This window comes from Mauremys reevesii, linkage group 18, assembly GCF_016161935.1.
Source record: "Mauremys reevesii isolate NIE-2019 linkage group 18, ASM1616193v1, whole genome shotgun sequence".
NCBI lineage: Eukaryota > Metazoa > Chordata > Testudines > Geoemydidae > Mauremys > Mauremys reevesii.
In genome coordinates this window covers 4,287,514-4,312,579 of record NC_052640.1, presented here as the reverse complement: position 1 = coordinate 4,312,579, position 25,066 = coordinate 4,287,514, and the positions used below count along the sequence as shown (strand labels likewise).

The window sequence follows — 25,066 nt, the reverse complement described above, 5'->3', positions numbered from 1 at the left end:
GCTCAACTGGGGATGGTCCTGCAGCTGCCACAGGCAAAGCTCCCATCAACTTCAGAGCCTGGGGCATTGAGCCCATAATTTTGGGAGTCTGAACAGCAGAGCTTTTCATTGCAGAATGTTATCACCCTGGCTTCCTCCTGGGCTCTTTTTAAGTCTGAAGTCTGTCTCCTTGCTTGTTAATAACACAACAACTTTCTCTAGGCATTAGATCTAGAATTACTCTAGGTTACAACTGAGAACTAATTTGTAATCCCTTCCTGAAAGGGATCAGAACAAAGGGTGAAATCTGCGCTATTTGTATTGCAGAAAGGTTCCAGAGGTTTGGATCAAATTCACCAGTGACTGAAATAACTGGCCAGCTCTGTGTATTCAAAATGTTTAGGCAGGGCTGTCACCCATCATTTCTAACTATAATAAGTAGGGCTGTCAAGTGATTAAAAAAATTAATCATAATTAATTGTGCAATTAATCGCACTATTAAACAATAGAATACCACTTCTTTAAATATTTTTGGATGTTTTCTACATTTTGAAATATATTTATTTCAATTACAACACAGAATACAAAGTGTATAGTGCTCACTTTCTATTTATTTTTAATACAAATATTTGCACTGTAAAAAAAACAAAAGAAATAGTTTTCAGAGTAGCAGCCGTGTTAGTCTGTATCCGCAAAAAAAAAAAACAGGAGTACTTGTGGCACCTTAAAGACTAACAAATTTATTGTAGCATGAGCTTTCGTGAGCTAAAGCTCTTCTTTCTTCGGATAGAATGGAACACACACACAGACAGGAGATATTAATACATACAAACAAAAAAGTGAAAGGTGTGCATACAAACAGGCATCAATTGAGAGATGAGATTGAGATGAGCTATCGAAAAAAAAAAAAAAAAAAAGTGATAATTAAGATGGCCCAGAGAAGGTGAGGAGAACTTTACAATACAAATAGAATCAATTGGTGTAATGAATTAACCACCATTCCCAGTCTTTATTTAGACCAGGTTATACAGTTAATTAATTGTAGTTCATTCAAATTCAAGTTCTCTCTTCTCTCTTTTTTTTTTTTTTTTTTTTTTTTTTGCCACCTTGCTTCTCACATGTCACACTGGTGGTTTTAGAAAAGTGTTCTCTGGTTTTTTTTTTTTTGATGTTATGATTTCCTGATGTTGTGTTTTTTTTTTTTTTTTTTGTGCGTTTGGACTGTGCGTGGCAGAATGGGCATGGCTGCAGGGCATTGCTGGCACATGATTGCATATATTGCAGGATGTATGTGTGTGTGTGTGTGTCTGATGTCTGATGTGATTGTGTCCTGTGATGGTGTGTGGATGTGTGGACAGTGATGGGTGGACAGAGCTGGCATCGGGCTTTCAAAGATGATAGGTTCCTGGGTTTGTTATGTTGTATGGTGGTGTGTTGGTTGCTGCTTCATGTTGTTGGGGGTTGGGCTAGCAAGGGCTACTCTGGCTGCTCTGTCTCCAAGATCTGTGAGAGTGAGATCATCTTTAAGGTATAGGTTGAAAATCTTGATGATGCGCTGGAGAGTTTTGGGCTGTAGGTGAGTGGCTGTGGTGTATGGTCTGTTTTTTTTTTTTGTTTTAGGCTTTTTAGTAGTGTCCTGTCTTTCTTCTGGCTCTGTTCTTCTCTGTTTTTTTCACTCTGTTTTGTAGGTATTGTAGGTTTGAAGAGATGATAGTAGGTGAGTTCTCTTGTGTCTGTGTTCTGAGCAAGAGAGGTTGTATCTTAGAGCTTTGTATAGAGCTTAGAGGTGGTGTGTGGATGTGTGTGGTGTGTGTGATGTGAGGCTGGATATATAAAGTAAGTATAGGTAGGTGGTGGTTGTTATGGTATTTATAGGTATATATTGTGATAGTTTAGTATCTAGGGAATGGTCCAGGTGGTGGTGGGATTGGTCTAGGCTGAGGTTGATGGTGGGATTTGGTGGGATTGAAAATCGATGAAAATCTTCTCTTTCCATTTTCCATGAGTCAGATGATGAATGAGTCAGTGAAGAATGTAAGTAAAGTAGGGGAAGAGTAAGTAGAGTAGGAGGGAGTTGTTCAAAATAAAGATGTTGGCATACTGAGGCAAAATGCCATATGCCCATGCAGGCCATGCGAACCCCTGCAGTGCCACTGACTTGGCCCTGTGCCAGTGCCATGAACCCAAAATGTACACAAAGAATAAATGGACACAAAAACAACAAAAAAAAAACACACATTCAAAACCATCAAAAAACCAACATTCAAAAACCACCCTTCAACACCAGAAGTGAAGGTGGCAATTTTGCAACAAAAACAAAAAAAAAAACAAAAAACACAAAAACAGACTCAAAGAGAGACTGCTAGACTTGAATGAATATACCATAATAATAAAACTGAACTGTGGAAAAAATGGGTCAATGGATTCTTTGAGTCATTTTTTCATTTTACTCTCTTTCCTTCTTCTCACCATCTTAACTTCATATTCAAAATCTTTTTTTTTTTTTTCCTATCCTCCTGCTCTCTTTTTTTCCTCCTCTGATCCTGCTGCTCATCTCAATACTTCCACCTTTCCATGTTGGTATGCATATGTTATCTCTGTGTGTGTCCCTGTATGTATGTTTCTGCCTATGTTAGAATCTCCCCATGCTATGCTAAAGAAGTGAGCTTTAGCAGCTACAAGTAGTTTTTTTTTTTTTTTTTTTTTTTAAAAGAAATAGTATATTTCAATTCACCTAATACAAGTTCTGCAGTGCAATCTCTTTATCATGAAAGTTGAACTTATAAACGTCAAATTATGTACAAAAAAATAACTGCATTCGAAAATAAAACAGTATAAAACTTTAGAGCTTACAAGTCGACTCAATCCTACTTCAGCCAATCGCTCAGACAAACAAGTTTGGTTACATTTGCAAGAGATAATGCTGCCTACTTCTTGTTTACAATGGCACCTGAAAGTGAGAACAGGTGTTCACATGGCACTGTTGTAATCGGTGTAGCAAGATATTTACGTGCCAAGTGCACTAAAGATTCATATGTCCCTTCATGCTTCAACCACCTTCCAGAGGACATGCGTCCATGCTAATGACGGATTCTACTAGACAACAATCCAAAGCAGTGTGGACTGACACATGTTCATTTTCATCATCTGAGTCAGATGCCACCAGCAGAACGCTGATTTGGGGGGGGGGTGGATGGTTCAGGTTCTGTAGTTTGCACATCGGAGTGTTGCTCTTTTAAGACTTCTGAAAGCTCCACACCTTGTCCCTCTCAGATTTTGGACGGCACTTCAGATTCTTAAACCTTGGGTCACGTGCTGTAGCTATTTTTAGAAATCTCACATTGGTACTTTCTTTGCATTTTGTCAGATCTGCAGTTACAATGTTTGTAAATCAAACAACACGTGCTTGGTCATCATCCAAGACTGCTATAGCATGAAATTATATGGCAGAATGTGGGTAAAACAGAGCAGAGGACATACAATTTTCTCGCAAGGAGTTCAATCACAAATGTAATTAACGCACTTTTTTTAATGATCATCATCAGCATGGATGCATGTCCTCTGGAATAGTGGTTGAAGCATGAAGGGACATATGAATCTTTAGCACATCTGGCACATAAATATCTTGCGACACCGGTTACAACAGTGCCATGTGAACGCCTGTTCTCACTTTCAGGTGACATTGTAAAAAGAAGTGGGCAGCATTATCTCCTGCAAATGTAACCAAACTTGTTTGTCTGAGCAATTGGCTGAACAAGAAGTAGGACTGAGTGGACTTGTAGGCTCTAAAGTTTTACATTGTTTTGCTTCTGAGTGCAGTTATGTAACAAAAAAATTCTACATTTGTAAGTTACACTTTCACAGTAGAGGTTGCACTACAGTACTTGCATGAGGTGAATTAAAAAATAGTATTTATTTTGTTTATCATTTTTACAGTGCAAATATTTGTAATCACAAATATATAGTGAGCACTGTGCACTTTGTATTCTGTGTTGTAATAGAAATCAATATATTTGAAAATGTAGAAAAACATCCAAAAATGAATACATTTCAATTGGTATTCTACTGTTTAACAGTGCGATTAAACACGATTAATTTTTTTTATCGCAGTTAATTTAACTACGATTAATCGACAGCCCTCATAATAAGCTAGCAGTCCTCTGCAGACGGGGATTTCTAAGGCAGTTCTCAGTCAGCAAGGGGAATTCTCCTTGTCCCTTGAGACATAAATCATTCTGCTGTTCACTTTAGTCTCCAAACTTAAAAGCCGCCTTTGCCTGCTACTCTGATACCAAGAAGAGCTGAGCTTTAGACGTCTGAGGCTGGGCATGAGGCACTTGTACTGGCGAAGCTAATTTTTTTTATTATTATTTTTAAACAAAGACTGTGGTGTCCCTGTCAGTAGAAGTGAAGTGCCCCCAGTGCAATTCTACAGCATTGGAAAGACTCTGGTTTGAGGGAGGCAAACCAAAGGGACCTCCAGCCCTACGTAGACATGGCAGGCTTTAAAATCACAGCTGGTCACTGGAAGCTGTTAGCCTCGCCTTTTTTTGGACGCACCCTAGAGAAAGTAAGATATTTCTGCAGCAAAGAGCAAGTCCCATTAGATGAGTTCCATGCTTTATCACCCAAGCGGCGTGTTTTGCTATCTGAACAACGTAGCAGTGGAGTATTTGCATGCTTATCAGCCTGAGCAATGTATTTCAGTAGGTGCATTTTCATATGCTATCCCTAAGCTTCATTCTTTGCCAAGCACGGGGGCTGCATCATGCACCTGATTTGTGCTTGTTTCCATAACTCGCTGATTAAGCTACATATTTCACCTACTGACCTCCACTCTTTGCTAGTCCCCACTTTGACAAAGGTGCTTTCATAATCAAGCTACCCACATCCTTGCCTGGAATTTGGAGTGGACAAGGTTTCCGAAGCGTACCACACTTGAAAAGCACGGCTCTCTCTCTCGGGATTCGATGCATATTTTTTCCTTTCTGCACAAAGGGAGTTGGTTTTATATTGACCGGCATTGCAGCATGAATTTTAATGTGGCTTCTTCACTCTCTTGGTTTTATCATTAACATAGAACAAGGGAAACAAGGGCTGGAAGCCCATTAACTCCTGCTTCGTGGAGTTACACACTCATCTGTGTGAACCTGCGTATGTTGCAAGTTAAGCTGCAGTTTCCACTATTTGGGGTGCACGTGCACATATTACTCACTGAGGGCAAAATCCTGAGGTCCTTCCTCAGGCAAACTACAATGAGCATTTAGGCTGAGAAAGGATTATGCTGTTTGCCCATTAAATAGTTGATTATCCAATCCGTGTTGGTCACTCTGGTGTGGACAATGTTTGGGGTTAAAAAAAAAAGACACACACAAACAGCTGGACCAATGGAGTATATTAAAACTCAGCAACTGCCATGAAGCTTAATACCCTGCATACAATTTCAGCCACTAAAATGAAGTCCTCGTAGTTTATTAATGGAGCTCTGCATACTTTGATGATTGGGTTGCAAAACAGCTATAAACTCGCTATCCAAGACATGCCGCAGGATCATCAAATCATGCGCCTGGAGCAGATGAATATACAACGGAGTCGTCAAAGCTCCGTGGAGTATACACATCCCCTAGTACTAACACACACATCTGAACTGGTCAAGGAGCCAGAGCACAGCTGAGAAAGGGCCCTGCAGCTGAACCATCCAGGTTTGATCAAGGAACAATAACTAGTCAAGCCAATCATGCTCCATCCATCATTTCTTCTCACAGAGAAAGAGTCTCCTTGCCTCAGATCTACAGGTGCCTCTCGTGCGTCCCAGCCCACAAGTGCTTCTACCTCCCTGAGCTCACCAGGATGCGCTTTCCCTTGGAATTTCATGCTGAATCTTGGCTGTGCTAAAAGCAGCCCAGCAAACATCACACCGTGCTCGGGCCACCACAAGGAAGTCGTCTAGGGCCCTATTCCACCTGCTGTGCCACGAACACCTGCATAACAACAGCCACAAATACGAGAGACTTCAATTGATTTTCATTTTCCCTTCCCTAGGGATCCAGACCTTTTACAATAGGAAGGGAATGGGAGGCATCAGATAAATGACAAATAAAATCTTCAGACAAACGAGACATGTTCCACCCCTGCCCTAAAAAGAAGCAGGGAGAAAAGTAAGATCGATTTGAGGATTTATTTTTTAATGTTGCCAGAAGAGGCTGACTTTGAAACTCCCCAGACTGCCCCCCATGACCATTAGAGGGTTTGGAAGCCGCACAGGGATCTAGGCCTGAATTTTGCAGCTTGGGCCTATCTCAGGGTAGCACCGATCGGCCCAGAGGCCAAGGGTTTGCTTCGGCAGGGAGACAAAGCTCCAGCCCAGATGAGGCTGTGAATTCCAGGACCAAGAGGCATGTGCGGGGAAGCTCATTGGCCTGCTGCTGTCCACAGCCAGGAGATTCCAGCCCCCAGGGCCCTTTTCCTGCCACTAAGTTTCTTCTTTCCTCTCGTTTAATAAAGAGAAGCTGTGTTGAATGCTGAAGGACCATTTCAGCCAGGGCAGCATCAGCGACAGCCTGGCCAGACGCTTAGCCGGCCTGCACTCATGCCATATCGATGCCACACGCAAACCGGCCAAGCCACATGCCCAAAGAATGCTGGGAAGCTGCGCCACAAAGCACGACAGCAGGAAATCTCCAGCGGCTCCTTCCTCCCCATCAGTAAGATCTGCAAAAACTCCAAGGCTTCGACAGTCCCGCTGACACAGCTCTTCGTCGGGCCAGGCGCGATTTCCCCATTGCTTGAGTCCAATATTCTTTGTTGTAAGGCATGTCCCAAATCATTGACTCCCCCACCAGTTTTCTGACCATAAAAAAAAACAGGGAGTTTCTTCCCCAGGGCCTTTGCATGGAGTACCCTGCCGAATGCTAAAGGGAGCGTCAGTGCTGGTTCTCACTGGCCCACGCCGTATGCATTCGGCATTAGAGACGCACAGCATAGCTGCCGGGCAATTGCAAAGGGGAAGTCCTGAGTCTTTCCTCTCCCTATCTGCTTGATGAAGGTACCTGAGGGGCCTTGACACTGTCCCTTTAGTATTTCCAGTAGAGCTATTCAAAAAGATTTTCCATGTAAAGTAAACGTAGACGAGTGTGACACCACGTCCAGCTCCTCCATCCTCCATGTGGGGGACACGGGCGTTTCCATGGCTCGCTCACTCACCGTTTTGACCCTGAACCTTACAAACTTAGCTCACCTCAGGTCACCGAGCTGGGCTAGTGCCATCGGAAATGCATTCGGTGTCTGCTGGCCCAGCTGCCAGGAGCCGGTGAGGTCTCAGCCGGGCCGCCCAGCTCACGCTGCATTGTGTGGAATATGCGCTAAACAGGTGCAGAGAATGGAGAAGAAAATACGAATCCTGAGCTCTTCTGTAGCACTTTTCATCAGTCGCTCTCAAAGCACTTTACAAAGGAGATCAGTGTCGTTATCAACACGTTACAGAGATCGGCCCAAGGTCACCCAGAATGACCCCGGAGTTTCCTTGCGGGCCAAAACCGTGCTGAAGAGGATGCCCAAAGGTATCTTGGGGGTGCCCAACAGAGCCCGGGAAGTCCCCTTTTATCATCATCAGTTTGTTTCCTTTGCCCACTTGGGGCCTCTAAGTCACTCCCCCTCCTCCACTCGGCACTTGGAAGCAGATCCCAGCTGCCGCACATTGATTCTGCTGCCTCTGGCCGAGGTCCCGTCTAACTGTCAGCCCCCGGCAGCCATGTGAGAGAGCCTGGACACGACACGCGCAGCGGCACTGCAGCCCAGACATTAGGATGCCGTTTTAGCTTGCGGGATGGGGTGGCTCAGCTTTCTGACGCTGGGCAGGTCTCGCTGCTCTGCTCCTGCTTTGTAATTTAGCCCAGATGAAATGCGGGTGCCTGCAGCTGTCTGGGCTCTGCGGGACCCTTTGCAAGCCAGGCTCAGCTCTACCGTGCAATTTTACAAATTTCAGCCCCTCTCTGCTTGTCATTTGCTTTTCTCGGTGGATGTTTGCTGGCACAGCTCCCTGCAGAGCTCCAAGGAGAGCTTACCAAACCGTGTGCTGCACTGGCTGCCTATACTGCTGCCCTACGCATAGCATAAAGAACGTGTGTGTGTGTGTGTGTGTGTGTGTGTGTGTGTGTGTGTGTGTGTGTACACACACACACACACACAGAGGACGAATTCCTGTGCATAAACTGACCTCACTGTCACCTTCCCCTTCCCATTATTAATTGCTGCTGCTCCCCATTCACGTCTGCTCATTAACTCCTGCGTTATATGATATGGGGCCTGATCTGGCAAAGCCCGGAGATCCTTCAGCTCTAGCACCTCATCGGCCATGGCCCTTAAGCTAGAAGGAGCATATCACCCTTGTCAATGTGCTTGCAAAGTGCCATGCCTATCTCTGGCGCTATCAAAATAATAAACTATGCGTTTCATAACAATACAGAATCGTTCTCCACGTCCAGACCGTGACATGCTCCAGCCCGGAGACGTGTGCGCGGAAGGACTCAGTAGCAGCCAAGGCCATTTCCACTATCACTATACAGCACGATGCCCAGAGCCCCCTGATTTTCCATGAGTGGGAAAAGCCCCGTGTTTCAAAGGCAGCCTGGGCTGTTTGCTACAGGCCTTGAGCTGACATTTCTATGGAAGCTGCAGTTTCAAAAGCTTCTGGTTATTAACAACCCCCCCAGCCCAGCCAATGCTAACAAACACACAGTGCAGACAGTGAGTGAGCTCACTAGACCCCTCTGGCCCAGCAGCGTTAGGCTTTCAGATTCTTCTGTTCTGCGCTCCAACCTGGCAAACACCGCGGGAGTTATTAACGCCGCCAAACAGGGCGATGCCAAGCTTCTCAACTCAGGCTCTCGTTCCAAGGGCAGCCGAGAGTTTACTCTTTGTGGAGGCTCATAAAAGCACGTCGTTACCCAGGCTTCTTCCCCCTTTCCCCATCCCCGCAAGGCCCCAGTGAGCGTCTAAAGGCCCTAAACCAGAGGTGGCCAAACTACGGCCCGTGGGACTGTCCTGCCTAGCCCTTGAGCTCCCGGCTGGGGAGGCCAGCCCCCGGCCCCTCCTCTGCTATCCCCCCTCCCTCACAGCCTCAGCTCACTGTGCCACCAGCACTCCGGATGGGGGGGCTGTGAGCTCCTGCCGGGCAGCGTGGCTGCGAGAGCCGCCGGCCTGCCCCGGTGTGCTAGACTGCGCGGCCGCCTGGCTGGCTCCGGCTAGGCAGTGCGCTGCCAGTCCTGGTGCTCTGAGCGGCATGGTAAGGGGCGGGGAGCGGGGTGGTTGGATAAGGGGCAGGGAGTCCTGGGGGGCAGTCAGGGAACAGGGCGGAGGTTCAGGGAGGGGATGCGGTCAGGGGACGGGGGGGTTGGATAGGCGTGGGAGCCCCAAGGGGCCTGTCAGGGGGCAGGAGTGTGGATAGGGGGTTGTGGCAGTCAGGGGACAGGGAGCAGGGGGGTTGGATAGGAGATGGGGTCCTGGGGGGTGGCTAGGGGCGGGGTCCCGGGAGGAGGCAGTTGGGGACGAGGAGCAGGGGGAGTTGGATGGGTCAGTGGTTCTGAGGAGGGCAGTTAGGGGGCAGGAAGTGGGAGGGGGCAGATAGGGGTGGGGGCCAGGCTGTTTGGGGAGGCACAGCCTTCCCTACCCGGCCCTCCATACAGTTTCAGAACCCCGATGTGGCCCTCAGGCCAAAAAGTTTGCCCGCCCCTGCCCTAAACGATGGGCACAAGTGAGTGACCAGGGCAGGAGACTGCAAATAACATCAGTTTGATTTGCATAAACCGCATCTTCTGTGGCCTGCACTCTAGGGGGGCTGCGTTGTGCAGGTGACTCACTTCCTGTGGTGTCAGGGAGATGCCAGCAGGGTTTTATGGGATGGAGATAAACCTGGGGTAGGAAGAGGGACAGCTGAAAGCAACAAAACCAGGCGCAGTGCAGCGAAACGTGGTGCTCTTCTTACCTGAAGCTGAGGAAATTGCACCTGCTCATGGTCTGAGAACAGGTGTGGGGCCAGGACCACCTGTGTGCTCATCACAGGGCCAGCACGTTCATTGTGTGACCTTCATCTTCAATAATCTCTGTGCCGCGGTTCCCCTCCCTGTGAAATGGGGATAAAAAAAACACTGATTACCCACAGCCCTGGAATCTTAGAAAGCCCTCTCCTTCACAGGGAGTGTCTTTTCACTAGTACTTCAGTGGAATTCACCCTGCAAAGCGATGAAGGAATTTTCCTCCGGGACAGATTGGCAGAGGCCCTGGAGGTTTTTCACCTTCCTCTGCAGCATGGGGCATGGGTCACTTGCTGGAGGATTCTCTGCAGCTTGAGGTCTTCAAACCACAATTTGAAGACTTCAGTAACTCAGACATAGGTTAGGGGTTTGTTATAGAAGTGGATGGGTAAGATTCTGTGGCCTGCTTTGTGCAGGAGGTCAGACTAGATGATCATAATGGTCCCTTCTGACCTTAAAGTCTATGAGTCTATGAGACATACCCTACAAAACACGGGGGAATTTCAGGCTTCAGCCCTGTCCTTCACAGCAGAGCTGTGAGGGTTAACCGCTATCCATAAAGAGCTCTGAGATCCTTGGATGGGAGAGGCCCTGCCAGTGTGAAGCTCTGGGAGATGCTCAGTATTATCATTCAGCCACCTAGCTGTATCGTTTTCCCTCTTCCCGCAAGTTATGAGCTAGCTGTCTCCTCTGCTAGCAGAGGAAAAGGTCAGACTTGTAGGAGCAGAAGTTGTATCTCCTGGAAGTAATGTTGGAACAAAGATACCTTTCACCCCCCTTTCCCTTTTCTTGTGCACTCAGAACCCAGTCCCTCCCTTCCAAAGCACATGGCCTGAAAGGAAAGGCTAAGTGGACACTCAGATACTTATTGCTTGGCGGATAAACACCACCACACAAAAACCAGCTCAGAGCAAAACCCCAGAGAAAACCTCAAAAACCCTGCCAGTGGAACAATGCCCTAGAAACACGGAGAGAAGCCCTAGGAGATGGCACATGCCAGAGTTTCCTGTCCCAGGTATCTGGGAGGGCCTCAGGCCTGGTGGGTACAACAGAGAAACAAGAGTCATCCTGCTGGCTTCCACACTTACCTCTGCAGCGGACACGTTGGACTGTTTTCTCAACCCATGGTGCCTTGGGGGCTAGAACAGCTCCCTACCTACCTACCTCATACTGCAGCTGACAGGCTGAATTTGGACACAGAGCCCTGAGCTAGGCAGATGAGGAAGGATGGTCCAGTGGTTAGGGCCCTAACCTAGCCCACAAGAGTCCTCAGTTCAGTTCCTAGCTCTGCCACTGACTTCCTGGTGTGAACTTAGGCAAGTCCCTTAGTCTCCATGCCTCAGTTTCCCATCAGCAAACTGGCGATAACAGCCCAGGGTAAAGCGTGCATGGGGTTCTGATGTGATGGTGATGGAGGCCATATCACTATCTTGCATTGCTGACATCACACACCCATGAATCCCAGCTGGAAATACAAACTGTGATTAATAGCAGCTTTGCATTTCTCCATGTCTAGAAGGTGGCTCAGCACTATCTGTGTTCCTGCAAACAGTAACAGCCCCGTGGCTGGTGAAAAGGAGACAGTATTGGGGTATGGGGTGGACTCAGGCTGCTTTGACTTACAGAAAGAATTCAAGGGGGGTTATCTGGAAACGTGTGTCTTCGCTAGCCAAAGCCTCCGATAAAGGGGCAGAAACAGACGCCGGCGTCTATCCACAGCTCTCACAATGGAATATTCGTAGCATGTGATTTTTAATTACTTGAAGGTAGAAAAGTAATTTGCAGGGCACAAAGAGATTCCTTTCCCCACGCACAAAGAGTCCATTATCCGAACCTGGTAGAGCTGGGATCGCGGGGTGGGCGCCCTCAGCCAGTGACATTCTGCAGCCTCCCTGGTTTGCCCTTGGTTCTTGATTTCTCCAGGGAACAAACGGAGCTGACCATGAGCCAGCTACTGTATTACAACAGAATTCTCACTCTTCCACTAGCTCCTTGAGGGCTCAGCTGAGATCAGAACTCCGGTGCGCTAGGAAGCCCCCCAGGCGATAGCTGCCCGTACGGCTGCATTGCTTAATGCCCACTCCCAGCTTCGAAACCTTGCCCAAAATCTCAGAAAAGTGAAGATGGGCCTAGGCAGCAGCCCTGAGACGCCCCAGTGGAAGGCTCTGTGAAAACACCTACAACGGAATGGGTGAAGATGGAAGGATGGATGGCCCCGGGAGCAGGGTGGCAATCAGCAGAACCCAGCTGAAGTCCAATCGATCCCAGCCAGGGATCCGGCCTGAGGATTTCACAGATGTTCCTCTTGCATCGTCAATAGTCCACGTCGGTAACACAGCCGGGGGGCTCAGATCGCCCGGAACGAAGCCGTGGGAAGCTGGACAGTCACTCTCAGCTTTCCGAGCAAACAGAAGCCACATGCCCTCCACACTCTCAGACCACAAAGGGGAAGCCACTGGACCCCACCCACTGCTGGCCCCAGGCACATCCCCCAGCTGCAAGGAGGTACCAGCCTGAGCCACCCCCAGCAAGAGGCAGAGGTGTGCCAAGGGGAGGCGTATAGACACTAACAATGGGCCAGCTGGTGGAAACCACTGTAGCTCCACTGGACTCACGCCAGCTGAGGATCCAGCCCAGTCACTGTCCCTGCACATCGCAGTTTGCACCGGTTGCCAGGTGCCCCTCACTCCCCAGCTGCAGGGAAGGGGCTGGCAGAGAAAACCCAGATCCATCCCTCCCATTGACAAACAGCCTGCATTGCATCCCAGCCCCATTTGGGAGAATCCCTCCGGCGCCCCACCCGGCCACGTTCGTGACACACGCAGGCCTGAGAGTTACTTCACATGGCATCAGCTCCTCTCTGGGTACACTCCCTCCTGGGCCCTGGAGTTCGCTACAGCGAGCCAGTTAATGAACAGATTCAGAGCCCGTGTGCGGGGAAAGCCATTCAGCCTGCAATAGCAACGCCTTCCTGGGCCATCTCTCCAAGCCAGCAATGCACTGGTGGGTTATTCCTGTATGAGGACAAAGTGATTCCACCCAAAGCTGGGCTCTGGTCTTAGCAATAAAGGGCACGTCTGACAAAAATCCTTGCTTTGCTTTTACGCATTACACTGAGGAATGCTGCTGCTGGCCATGCGGCTAATGCAGAAAAAGCAACAACCAGATGTGTGGGGCTCAGCAAGAAATGGCCTTTTCCCTCTCACCTCAGCTCCTGAGAGGAACGCGAGGGTCTCTGAACACAGGCACCACGCAGCTGGGTAGTCTCTGCTCAGAACGACTGGCAGCGGGGCAGGATACCTCCACGAAATGGAGACTAGACTACAGAGCCCTTTGGTGTTAAATTGCCAGTTCAAACCCAGCTTAAGTCAGCAGTGACTCTTCCTATTCGGGGGCCTGAGTGCAACGAGCTCAGTGCATGTCCCACGGCGAAGGTGGCCACACCAGAAAAATTCCTGTGTTGGCAATTTCAGCTGAGAAGCCAAGGACTGATGGGCCTGCCATCTGAAAGCTAGACACGGCCCCTCCGGGCCAAGGGGTGCAGGCAGAGCCAGGGTGGTGGGGGAGATATTGACACCAGCACCTTTCCCTATCGTTACATTCGTCCCAAATATTTAGTAATAATCCAACAGAGCAAGAGGCAGCGGTGAGGACTCTGGTTTAGAGCTGGGATTCAGGACTTCTGCGTTCTAGCCTGACCCTAGGAGGGAGTGGAGGGTTCCTGAGCTTAGAGCAGGAGTCAAACTCAGGATCCTTCGTTCCATCTCGAATGTAAGGAGGGAGCACAGGGGCTCTGCGCCAGGGCAGGAAGCCAGGACTCCCGAGTTCCATTCTTGGTTCTGCAACTGACACGCTGGGTTACTTTACTGGGGAAGCCAAGTCAGTTCAGTGACTTTCCTAAAGCCCCGTCCAGGGAGGCCTGGCAGGCTGCACAGTGCTTGCTGGAGGCCCTGCACGAGAGCAGGGCATTTGCATGGCTCTGAGCAGCGGCGGAGACCCAGCGCCACCATCTGCAGCCAGGAGACCGCTCTCTTCGCTCCCTCAACATGATCTGCCGTCTGCGCACTCCCGATTGTTACACTCTTTGCTTCCACTGAATCAGCCTCACGCCCTCGCTCCCAGGATAAACCACACGGGCGCAGCGCCGGGCACCATAACGTCTTTAGGAAGGAGGGGAGGGATCCCAGGCCCCGCTCAGCAGTTAGGCAGCCCCCAGGAAGGAATCACGGAGCAAGCTGCAGGGAGAGGGGAGCACGGGAGATGTTGCTGGAAGCCCGGGAGTCACACCACTTCAGCACTCTGGGGATCTCTCGCCTGTTATCCCAACAGCCGCACCAGGGCTGATCTCAGTGATCGAAGATCAAACAATTCAGCAGCAGCATCCGCTAGGAACAGGAGTGCGGCCCCCAGAGCCGCCCTTTAGCAGCAGCCAGCCCAGGTGCTGGAGCAGCAGCCTCCCCCTTTTCCCCCCAAGCCCTGGAGAATCACATCTTATGCCCACCTGTCTCCTGCAGTGGGTAAAAATCGGCTGCAGGCGTTTAACAGATGCCCCCAACCAGCTCCTCCCCCCAAGAAATCCCACGAGTGGACACTGCAGGTCTGTTCCCTGAGGCAGCTTCAGGGCTGGATCGCACAATGGCCATTGATCTGTCTTCCCACCGAGGCTCTCAACCGATGTCCTCTGCCGAACCCCAGCCGGGCCAGACTTGCCTCGCCACAGCGCGAGCGATGCACCTTCCTGGCCAGATTTAGAGCAGCCTGGAGTCAGGAAGAGTTCGGCTGCTGGGTTGGCTGGCACAGAGCTGGGGAGACTGGCCCCCCTGGCCCTAACGCTGGGGAGGGGGCTGGGCCCAGGGCTCTGCTTCAATCCCATGCTGCGGTCCTGGGTGCAAGGGAGGCTACTGGGGGTGGCAAGGGGACTTGGCGAAGTGTGTTGTTGTGCTGAGCAGTCTCAGGTTCAGGCAAACATCCTCAGGTGCTAGCAGCAGCCTGCTCTGTTAGCTGGGCAGTTCACAGGGACACCCGCCTGGCCTCCCGTGGGGCTTTCCGCACGCACAGCGCAGGGGCTGCCCGTTGCTAATCGGACCAGCTGTGGGGTTACGTGGGAGGTTCTTTCCCACCAGCTCCTGCTCCCCTGTGGCTTCACACAGGGGCAGGGTTTCCTGCAGCCTCCTCGGTCTGATCCTCTGCCAGAGACTCACTTTGCAGGATCAGATTGTTCAGCCCCAGTTCCCCGCACGCCCCTATCAGCAGGAAATCAAGGGGACGAGGCCCCGCTGGGAAAGCCAGCAGTGTTCTGGAGCAGCCCTGGGGAGGGGCTCGAGACGCCAGAGTAGCTGGGGAACAGGCCAGCCAGAGAGCCAAGCTGAGCCCAGGGCCTGGATGCCGTAGTTCTTGGAGCTCTCTGTGGGTATGTCTACACTACGGGATTATTCCGATTTTACATAAACCGGTTTTGTAAAACAGATTGTATAAAGTCGAGTGCACGCGGCCACACTAAGCACATTAATTCGGCGGTGTGCGTCCATGTACCGAGGCTAGCGTCGATTTCCAGAGCGTTGCACTGTGGGTAGCTATCCCATAGTTCCCCGCAGACTCCCCCGCCCATTGGAATTCTGGGTTGAGATCACAGTGCATGATGGAGCAAAAACAGTGTCACAGGTGATTCTGGGTAAATGTCGTCACTCAATCCTTCCTCTGGGAAAGCAACGGCAGACAATCATTTTGCGCCCTTTTTCCCTGGATTGCCCTGGCAGACGCCATAGCATGGCAACCATGGAGCCCGTTTTGCCTTTTGTCACTGTCACCGTATGTGTACTGGATGCTGCTGACAGATGCGGTACTGCACTGCTACACAGCAGCATTCGTTTGCCTTTGCAAGATAGCAGAGACGGTTACCAGTGTTATTGCACCGTCTGCCATTGTAAATTGGCGATGAGATGATGGTTATCAGTCATTCTGTACCGTCTGCTGCTATCATGGGTGCTCCTGGCTGGCCTCGCTGAGGTCAGCCAGGGGGCGCATAGGCAAAAATGGGAATGACTCCCCTGGTCATTCCCTTCCTATGTTTTGTCTAAAAATAGAGTCAGTCCAGCCTAGAATATGGGGCAAGTGTATTAGAGAACCAGCGAGCACAGCCGCTCTGGGTCAGAGCCCCAGAGATCCCGCAGAAATGATGAGCTGCATGCCATTCTAGGGGGTGCCCCTGCAACAACCCCACCCGTTGCGTCCCTCCTCCCCCAAACCTCCTGGGCTACCGTGGCAGTGTCCCCCCATTTGTGTGATGAAGTAATAAAGAATGCAGGAATAAGAAACCCTGACTTTTTAGTGAGATAAAATGAGGGGGAGGCAGCCTCCAGCTGCTATGATAGTCCAGGCAGGACATTAAAGGCTAGGGGGGAAAGGAGCCCAGCCCCCGCTGCTATGCTAGTCCAGGCAGTACAGAATCTTTTCTTTAGACATGACGGGGGGTGGGGGGGAGGCTGATGGAGCTCAGCCCCCAGTTGCTATGATGAGGATGGTTACCAGCCGTTCTGCACCATCTGCTGGGAATGACCAGGAGTCATTCCTATTTTTGCCCAGGCGCCCCCGGCTGACCTCACTGAGGCCAGCCAGGAACACTCATGGGCTGATGACGAGGACGGATACCAGTCCTTCTGCACTGTACCGTCTGCCACCGGGGAGGGGAGGGGAGAGGATGCTGCTGTTTAGCACTGCAGCACCCCGTCTACCAGCAGCATGCAGTAGACATAGGGTGACATTGAAAAAAGGCGAGAAACTATTTTTTTTCCCTTTTCTTTCAGGGGGCGGGGAGGTGTAAATTGACGACATACACTCTGAAACACCCGGGAAAATGTTTTTGACCCTTCAGGCATTTGGAGCCCAGCCAAGAATGCAAATGCTTTTCGGAGCCTGCGGGGACTGTGGGATAGCTAGAGTCCTCAGTACCCCCTCCCTCCCTCCATGAGCGTCCATTTGACTCTTTGGCTTTCCGTTACGCTTCTCACGCAGCACTGTGCTGAGTCCCTGCTGTGGCATCTGTCTATCGTAGCCTGGAGATTTTTTCAAATGCTTTGGCATTTCGTCTTCTGGAACGGAGCTCTGATACAACAGATTTGTCTCCCCATACAGCGATCAGATCCAGTATCTCCCGTACGGTCCATGCTGGAGCTCTTTTTGGATTTGGGACTGCATCACCACCTGTGCTGATCAGAGCTCCACGCTGGGCAAACAGGAAATGAAATTCAAAAGTTCGCGGGGCTTTTCCTGTCTACCTGGCCAGTGCATCCGAGTTCAGATTGCTTTCCAGAGCGGTCACAATGGTGCACTGTGGGATACTGCCTGGAGGCCAATACCATTGATTTGCGGCCACACTAACCCTAATCCGACATGGCAATACCGATTTCAGCGCTACTCCCCTCATCGGGGAGGAGTACAGAAACCGGTTTAAAGAGCCCTTTATATCGATATAAAGGGCCTCATTGTGTGGATGGGTGCAGGGTTAAATCGGTTTAACGCTGCTAAATTCGGTTTAAACGCATAGTGTAGACCAGGCCTGTGACAGAGAACTGTGATGGCAAAGCTGTGGTAAGGGAATGAGCAATGCAAAGAGGAGACGTGGGGCAGACACACACGGCTGCAGAAAGACTGGCCCCGGGGGGTAACGCCAGTAAAGGGGGATGTGCGAACAAGATGGGCTAATTTAGAACCAGTGTGAGCCGCCATCAGGCCTAGCCTCTGATTTCCCGTTTTCCCCTTTGCTTTTCATTTCCCGCTCAGCGCTGGCGGTACCAGAAACACAGTGTAAGGGACTCATCTTGTGCAGGCCATCTCCAAAGCCACCAAAGGAGGGGAAAATCAGCAAGCTCAGAAGACAGGGCTTATTCTCATGGGTTTGTCATATTCTGGAGCTCTGGGCTGGCCAGAGAAGCACTCCTGGGTGCTGCTCCAAACACCAGACCCTCTGAGATCTGCCTCTCTTTCTGGCATTGTCCCCTCAAAGGAGGACACGCCCCTTTGATGCTATCCTTAAGACAGACAGCTGATTCCTTCCCCGTCTGGGTGGCTTGGAAAACTCAGGGGGACCCTGGACAGACCCTCAGAAGACAGAAACCGATCTAAGGCTTGAAACAGTGCTCTGAGAGCTCTCAAGCCAGCGGCAGTGACAGCTGGATTGGAACACCTTCTAGCCACCTGCCCAACTTCTCTGGAGAACATAAGACCGGCCAGAGTGGGTCAGACCAATGGTCCATCTAGCTCAGTATCCTGTTTTCCGACAGTGGCCAATGCCAGGTGCTACAGAGGGAATGAATAGAACAGGGAATCATCAAGTGATCCATCCCCTGTTGCCCATTCCCAGCTTCTGGCAAACAGAGGCTAGGGACACCATCCCTGCCCATCCTGGCTAATAGCCATTGATGGACCTGTCCTCCATGAACTTATCTAGTTCTTTTTTGAATCCTGTTATTATAGTCTTGGCCTTCACAACATCCTCTGGCAAGGAGTTCCACAGGTTTACTGAGAAGGGCTGTGTCCATATGCCTCCAGACACCATGGGCTCCCAGGCTCTCCACCCCATGACCTGCAGGCTGGCTTGCGAGCATGGGAGCACCAATTATTGTGTCATGTAAGGAACTGTTTAGAAGGTACTTGCGCTTAGTGGGGCACATGTGACTATATTGTCCAGTCCTTTTAAAATTCCAACTAGAGTATTTGAATTCAAAGCATCAAAGTGTGATCATGTTTGTAAATGGAGGAATTATTGTACTGGACAGAGAAAGTCCAATATAACGTGAACCATCAGTAGCTGCAGCATAGAAGAGTCAACAGCAAATTAAAGCTGCCAGAGCAAAGGTGTGGTGTAGGTAAGAGACAGGTAAATCCAAAAGGCTGGGGAGAGAATTCAGCACCTGGTCTAAGTGAGCGAGCAGGACTCCGAACAGAAGGGGCAGAAAATAAAGCAAAAGAGATTCAAAATCTCTCCGCAGACGAGCTTTCACAGATCGCCTTGTAAAAATATGAGCTGCCTCTTAAAGCTGAATTCTTTGGCATGACAGGACTTGATGGGAACTAACATGTGTTGCTGAAAGTAACTTGGAAGGACTTTTCCCAACACACTCCAGTGACTTCCAAACAGAGAACTGAAGCCCTGGGAGCTCACTGGATATTCCTAATAGCTGTTAAAATGGGGAAGGAGAATACAGCTGAGAGAGAAACTCAAGAATCTGTGCGTCCAGCGTTTACCAACAATAGGTATTTTCAAAGTAGTGAAAATTCTTTTACAAATGAACAAATATTCTATAAAAAAAACATTTTCTTGCATCATGAGACAAAAACTTCAGCTGACAAGAAACAGCAGCATTCCCATCTATCTTTGGAAAATGGGCTTTCTGTAACACATGTTGTATTTCATGGGGTAGGAAATTATAGTGCAGGCCTTTTAAAGAAATTCTAAAAGAAGAACTACTAAGAGCCATCTCCAGTAGCAGGAGTTCCTCTGATGTGTGTCTCAGCTGAGAACACTTTAATTATGGAAACATGGCCAAATTATAATCCATAAATACACTATGCAGAGCAGGGTGGACGGCAGTCACACAGTGTAATAACAACTAGCAGGAGCTTTCATTATGGAACCACAGACTTTTCATGTGGACAGAAAGGTCTAGGTGATGAAGAAAGGTTATTTTTAAAAAGATAATGTAAAGGGAAGAGCGCTCTTGTAAAAAAACCTAGGAAATTCAGTGAAGATGGAGGTGGTGTAATTAACTAGTGGATGACCAAACAGGTGGTGCTGGGGTCTGGAGCAGCTTTAGGATGGGGTTCAGAGTTGAGTCCATATCAGTGATAAAAGGTCCAGATTCAACAGCCACAAAAGTCCCATGAGCTGTTCTTGGGAGATTTCTGCCCTGAATGGTAGAAGTCCCCTGATCTGAGATTTCTGCAGCCTGGAGGCCAAATCACATGAGAACAGTTTCCATGAGATGCAGGTGGCTCTGAATCAGAGCAGGAAAATAGCCCCTTCCTGGCAGGGATCATCTGACCCTCAATAGAACTTTAGACTAGGGGTTCATCTCAGACCCTATAACTCGAAGTGCAGGTATGAGGTGGTTTGATTTCCAGATCCAGGGACCACCGGCATTAGTTCTCTACTGAATCAATATTCCATGGCCCTCAATATACCAAGGGAATGGGAACACTGGGTACTGAAAAAAAACCCAGCTCACAAAATTACTGGAGTCAGATAGTTCTGCTCATTTGTGCATTAGCTGGGTATGTGAATGACCCATTACAACTTCAGCAGAGACAGCATCCTTCCCCACAGCATATTCCTCACTGCCTTCCCCAGGCCAGTGTCAAATGGCTCAAGCTATGAAGCTTCCACCATCTCCTTTGTTCATCTGTAATCTGGCTAGATTTGAAATACTCCTGTACTCCTGGATGCACCTAAAATACCCACGTCACACCTATGCCAGGGCAACCTCAATCCAAAATAATGCGAAGGGGTCCACGGCTCCAAACAAAACAGACATCAGAGTTGGGAGCAGAACTCACACCCCACTGCTCCCAAATCACCAAATTCTGCCACTGGAGCTCAAGGAAAAGGAGTAAGACTCCAGTCTCTGGAGGACAAGACTATTACAGACGGATCTATGCCTGAGCTGATTTTACATAGTCTCTCTCAGTGGGAAAGATTTACATACACAGACAAGCCTGACTCAAGAAAAGGCTGGTTACCAAGGGGAGCTGGGGGTTGTATCTTTCAGAAAGGGCAGAGATGGCAGGATTCAGAAGGAGCACAGGTGCCAGTCTGCCCATCCTACCTGTGGAACACGCTTCTCTTTTTCAAGGTACCGAAATGTTTTAGTATCCGTTTGCCCCAGCTTTAAAATACAAGGCTGCATAACTAAGCAAAATTATCTACCCCCTTCCTCCTCCTCCTCCCGGGAGGAAGTCGCCATGGCCAACATCTGGATGGCCTCTGGTTTTCCTTTAATTTGCAAAGTCAGAGCGCTGCTCGAGGCTCGATTCCTGCAATGGAAAAATCACAGTCTGCAGATTCCTACTGACCCAGGGCTTAAACTAACGAGCTCAAAGCTCCCATTTCCTGTGGCCACAGGCTAACCAGCTGCTGACTCATTTGTAAACATTTACATTCACCAGAATAAAGCGAGGGCAGAGCGAGGTTTATTAGCCTCAGATGGAAAATATTTGAAGCAGTGTATGAATGTAAACACCAAAATCTTCAAATGTGATCTTCAAGCAATTTGTTCTGATGCCCCTCGACTGAATTCTGAGAATGTCAGACCAGAAGGTGAGTGGGAAGCTTGCAAATACCGCTCCTCTCAAAAAATATATACGTTTTCCCTCGTCTTTGGTTTGATGGGCTGGATCTTTGATGGGAGCCCAGCCCTCACCAAAATTAAAGGACTCTCAGCCCTGAAAGCAAAAAATGCTGCCTTAAGTTCACCCACAGCCCAGACACTTTAGAGATGGCTGCTGTATCAGATGTCTTCTGCCGCTCGAAGAAACCCACTGTGGTCTAGCAGCATGCCACTCTCCTCAGTCAGCCCCCCCGGCCTCGCAGTCAGTGGCATTGCCAGGAAGGCAAAAGCAGCTGAATTAACAGCAATTTTTTTTTAATGCAGAGACAGTCGTTTGAAATGTGGTTCTAATCTGGAAAGGGGCTACGTGAAATGAGCCTTTCCTATTCCACAGCCCTGCTAATAATGTGTAGTTACAGCTGATGACTTCAGGGACATAAATACATCGTTACCCCCTTTTTACTCCTGTTCGCTCTGCAGCAGCGGAAAGAGAGCTGGATTCTATTCGGTCTCATATGCCATCTGCAAAACTGCTAACTAAGTTCCAGTTGCAGGACCCTGCTGCAGAAACCGAAAGGAACCCAGCTTGATTCTCAGATCCCTGCAGAAGTTTTCTGGGCTGGCAGTCAGAACCCCCACCCCGCATCTTTCAACTTGTCAGCAAAGCGCAGTTGAGAGTTGGAGTCAAGAAGACAATAAACATGGAGCCAGACCGTGCCATTTTTAGAGCCGCTACTCGGAAGAACAGCGCTGTGAGACGAATTCATAGCCGCTCCAGAGGCGATGTGCCAAAAAAGACAGCCCTTGGGTCTGCTCTGTGTCCTGCTGGGAAAAATTACCCTCCAGTGTTATTTTACTTCCCCGACTGCTGTTTTGTCCTGGGTTTTAATCTCTCTGGTTTTGCTAGATGAAGAGGGCTAAAAAACAAAAAAAATAACACCAATGAGCTTGCTAATGAATCTCTTTCCCTTGTGTATTTTATGGCTTCCTAGGAGCGCCTAGGCCTCTGAGATGGAGCTCGTAAAGCAGGCAGATTTTATCTCTGTTGCAGCCAATGCTCTAACAAAACACTGTATCTAAGACTTCTTTGCATGTTTTAAAACTATTCACTAAAGTTAACGGGACTTGGACTTAAGCCGAAATAGCAACAGCTGGTTCAAGCTGGACATTGGACTAAATCAACAACAAAAAATGTAGTGGGATTTAAGCTCCCAAATTTAGCCCAAAATACATGTCAGGGCAAGACTTCCCATCCCACCTCGATGCAAATATTTGCCTCTCTCTGCACACACGGAGTTCCCTTTGCCAGGACTGGTATTGGAGCTCAGAGGGGAACTTGCTCATGGTATTTTAAAAGACTTTACAATTTGCAGCCTGCCATGGGGCTGGTTAAAAACATCCACAAGAGTCTTGGAAATCCCTTTACAGTGAAATGATCTCGCAACCCAGAACAGCGGGTGTGCACTGCATCACTCACACCAGGTGCTAGTGCTGAACCCGCTGCTGAGTGTGTGACACTAGCATTCACCTAACAGCTCAGATTCGTTCGCTCCCAGTTGGTGAGAGGTAAACAAACACTGCTTTCAATAGGAGTTTTGCCTGAGGAAAGACTGCAGCATTCGATCCCTCTCACAACAGACCCCAAACCAGTTCCCCTGAAGCTGAGGCTGCTGAGCTCTGAGGACACTGGTGATGGTGCTGACCACAGCTGCGCTCCAAGTCGCATTGTAACAAACATAAGCCGTTAGCACCCACAGGGTGGGGAAGGAGCATCCATCCTCAGCCCACATAAACAACCAAACTGGCATCACTTCTCTATTTACAGGAAGATTCTTTGCAGGGCTATTACGAGTAAAGTTTCCATCACAGACCATCTTCCTGCGCTCACCCACATCCCTTTGAAGGCCATTGCAGCAACGGAATCTCACAATTTATTACAGTTCTGGGCCCAGCCTTGCATGCCTTATTCAGGCAAAATTCCCCTCGACTTCCATGGAAGCCGAAGCAGGAGAGTCATCTGCAACAGAAATTTGGCCCGATTCTGTCTAACAAACCGCAGCCACGTGCTAAGGGCTGTAAATGGAGTTTGATCATGGGATCCTTAGCACCAAACTTACGCTAGCTCCAACAGAGCAGCTTTTCACAGCTCTCCAGGCACTTCAGACTAAGAGGGCCGCACCACGGTGCCTGTTTTACAGATGGGAAGCGGAGACGCAGAGCAGAGAGTTGCCTTGCTCGAGGTTGCCTGGCAATTCAAGGCAGAGATGGGACTAGAACCTGGTCCCTCAATTCCCAGCCCAGTGGCCTCTCCGCTGGCCATCATTGCCTCTGAACAGCACAAGCTCCTCCCACTGGAGCTGGAGGAGTAACTGCAGTTAGTGGTAACAGGCACGCCGTTGTACTTGCTGATGCCGCCACTAGAGGGAGACAAGGTCACATGACCTAAGCCAATGAGTTCTACACGGACTAAGTACCCTAGACGTTAATTGGTGTATTAGTAAGAAAAATAAGACCAACCTTTATCAGCCTTTTCTTTTCCGATTTGCCTCCCCCTGGAATGCTGCTGGCAACCAGTGTACGTCTCTTCCCCCATCTGAACAACAAGGAAGATTTAGCAGTTCTGTTAATCAGCATGAGGGTGAGCTAGAGTCAGCCAGTTAGCACTTCTTGCCTCTCTGGGATTACGGCTGTGATCTCAGTGACAGCCAGAGCCAACTTTTCACACCCCCATCAGAACACTGACTGCAAGCATGCGAGCTGCACTGGGAAAACAGACACCCAGCTACTTGGATGGGATGAACAGATGCAGTGCCAAGAGGAAGGGCACACGCCGTGTGGGGCTTCTCTAAAAGTTTGGCCCATGGTATCCAGGCCCAGCAATAATCCTAAATCTCCTTCCTATTTTGACTGAGTGCTGCCTCTGTGTCACAGGCATTCGTCTCCCTCCCGCTGTTAGACATGGGACGATTTCAGCTACAAACATAAAATCCAGGATCACCCCCCCACTACCCTCAGCGTTCTTTGCTGGCTGCACCCAGCACTCCCAGCCATGTGGCAATGCCACTTTAGACCCAGAAATAACACGTGTAATTACAAACTTCGACCAAGAAATCCAGCTCAGAGTTTAGCTCTGGTGACAAAGGATACTTACCTGGGCCATCTTCGGGGTCAACAGCCTTGGTGTCATGTTCCCAACATCTGGCTCAAGTTCAGGAGCAAACTGTGGCCTCTATTAATTAGCACTAAAAAGGAAACATTTAAAGTAAAGCCCCTAGAAATGGAAACACTAAATGACTGAATTTAAGTCTAGGACTGTGAGCGGAATCTCAGGGTTACAGCTCATGCCCAAGAATGGAAGGGCTTGTTATGGGACAGCATGTCTATCAATTATCTATTAGATAAGTGGGCACCACTGCTGAGATCTGAGTTTGTCTTGTTCAGTTCCTCTCTCAGCAAAAAGTGCCTGGTTGACAGTCCTGGAGCGGGAAGTTTTATCTACACACTGAGAAGTGGGGGAAAGATGGTTTTGTCTAGAATGTGGAATCAAGAGAGCTGGATTCTGTCTCTGGAGCTGCCAGAAACTCGCAATGCGACCTTGGCAGAGCCATCTGCAAACAAGACAGAGATCAGACCCCAAGGAGAGCTGTGAGCACTCAGCTCCTCAGATGGAAGGTGCTGCAGACGTGCCCTGGATTGTGCCGTGCATCAATGGTATAGCTATAATGCACCCAGTAG

General features: G+C 49.2%; 1 protein-coding gene across 1 annotated transcript in view; it reads right to left on the bottom strand.

Annotated features, from left to right (window-relative positions):
* The window catches only part of TMEM119 (transmembrane protein 119), a 38,607-nt gene extending 14,001 nt beyond the window's left edge, over nt 1-24,606 (bottom strand). Inside the window, exons 1-3 of the mRNA XM_039504441.1 lie at nt 24,483-24,606; nt 23,849-23,924; nt 9,962-10,099 (exon numbers count right to left, since the gene is read on the bottom strand). Of these exons, the coding sequence (XP_039360375.1) occupies nt 9,962-10,033 (72 nt within the window). The 5' untranslated portion in view covers nt 10,034-10,099; nt 23,849-23,924; nt 24,483-24,606. The remainder of the gene's footprint in view (nt 1-9,961; nt 10,100-23,848; nt 23,925-24,482) is intronic.
* Nucleotides 24,607-25,066: the final 460 nt, after the last annotated feature.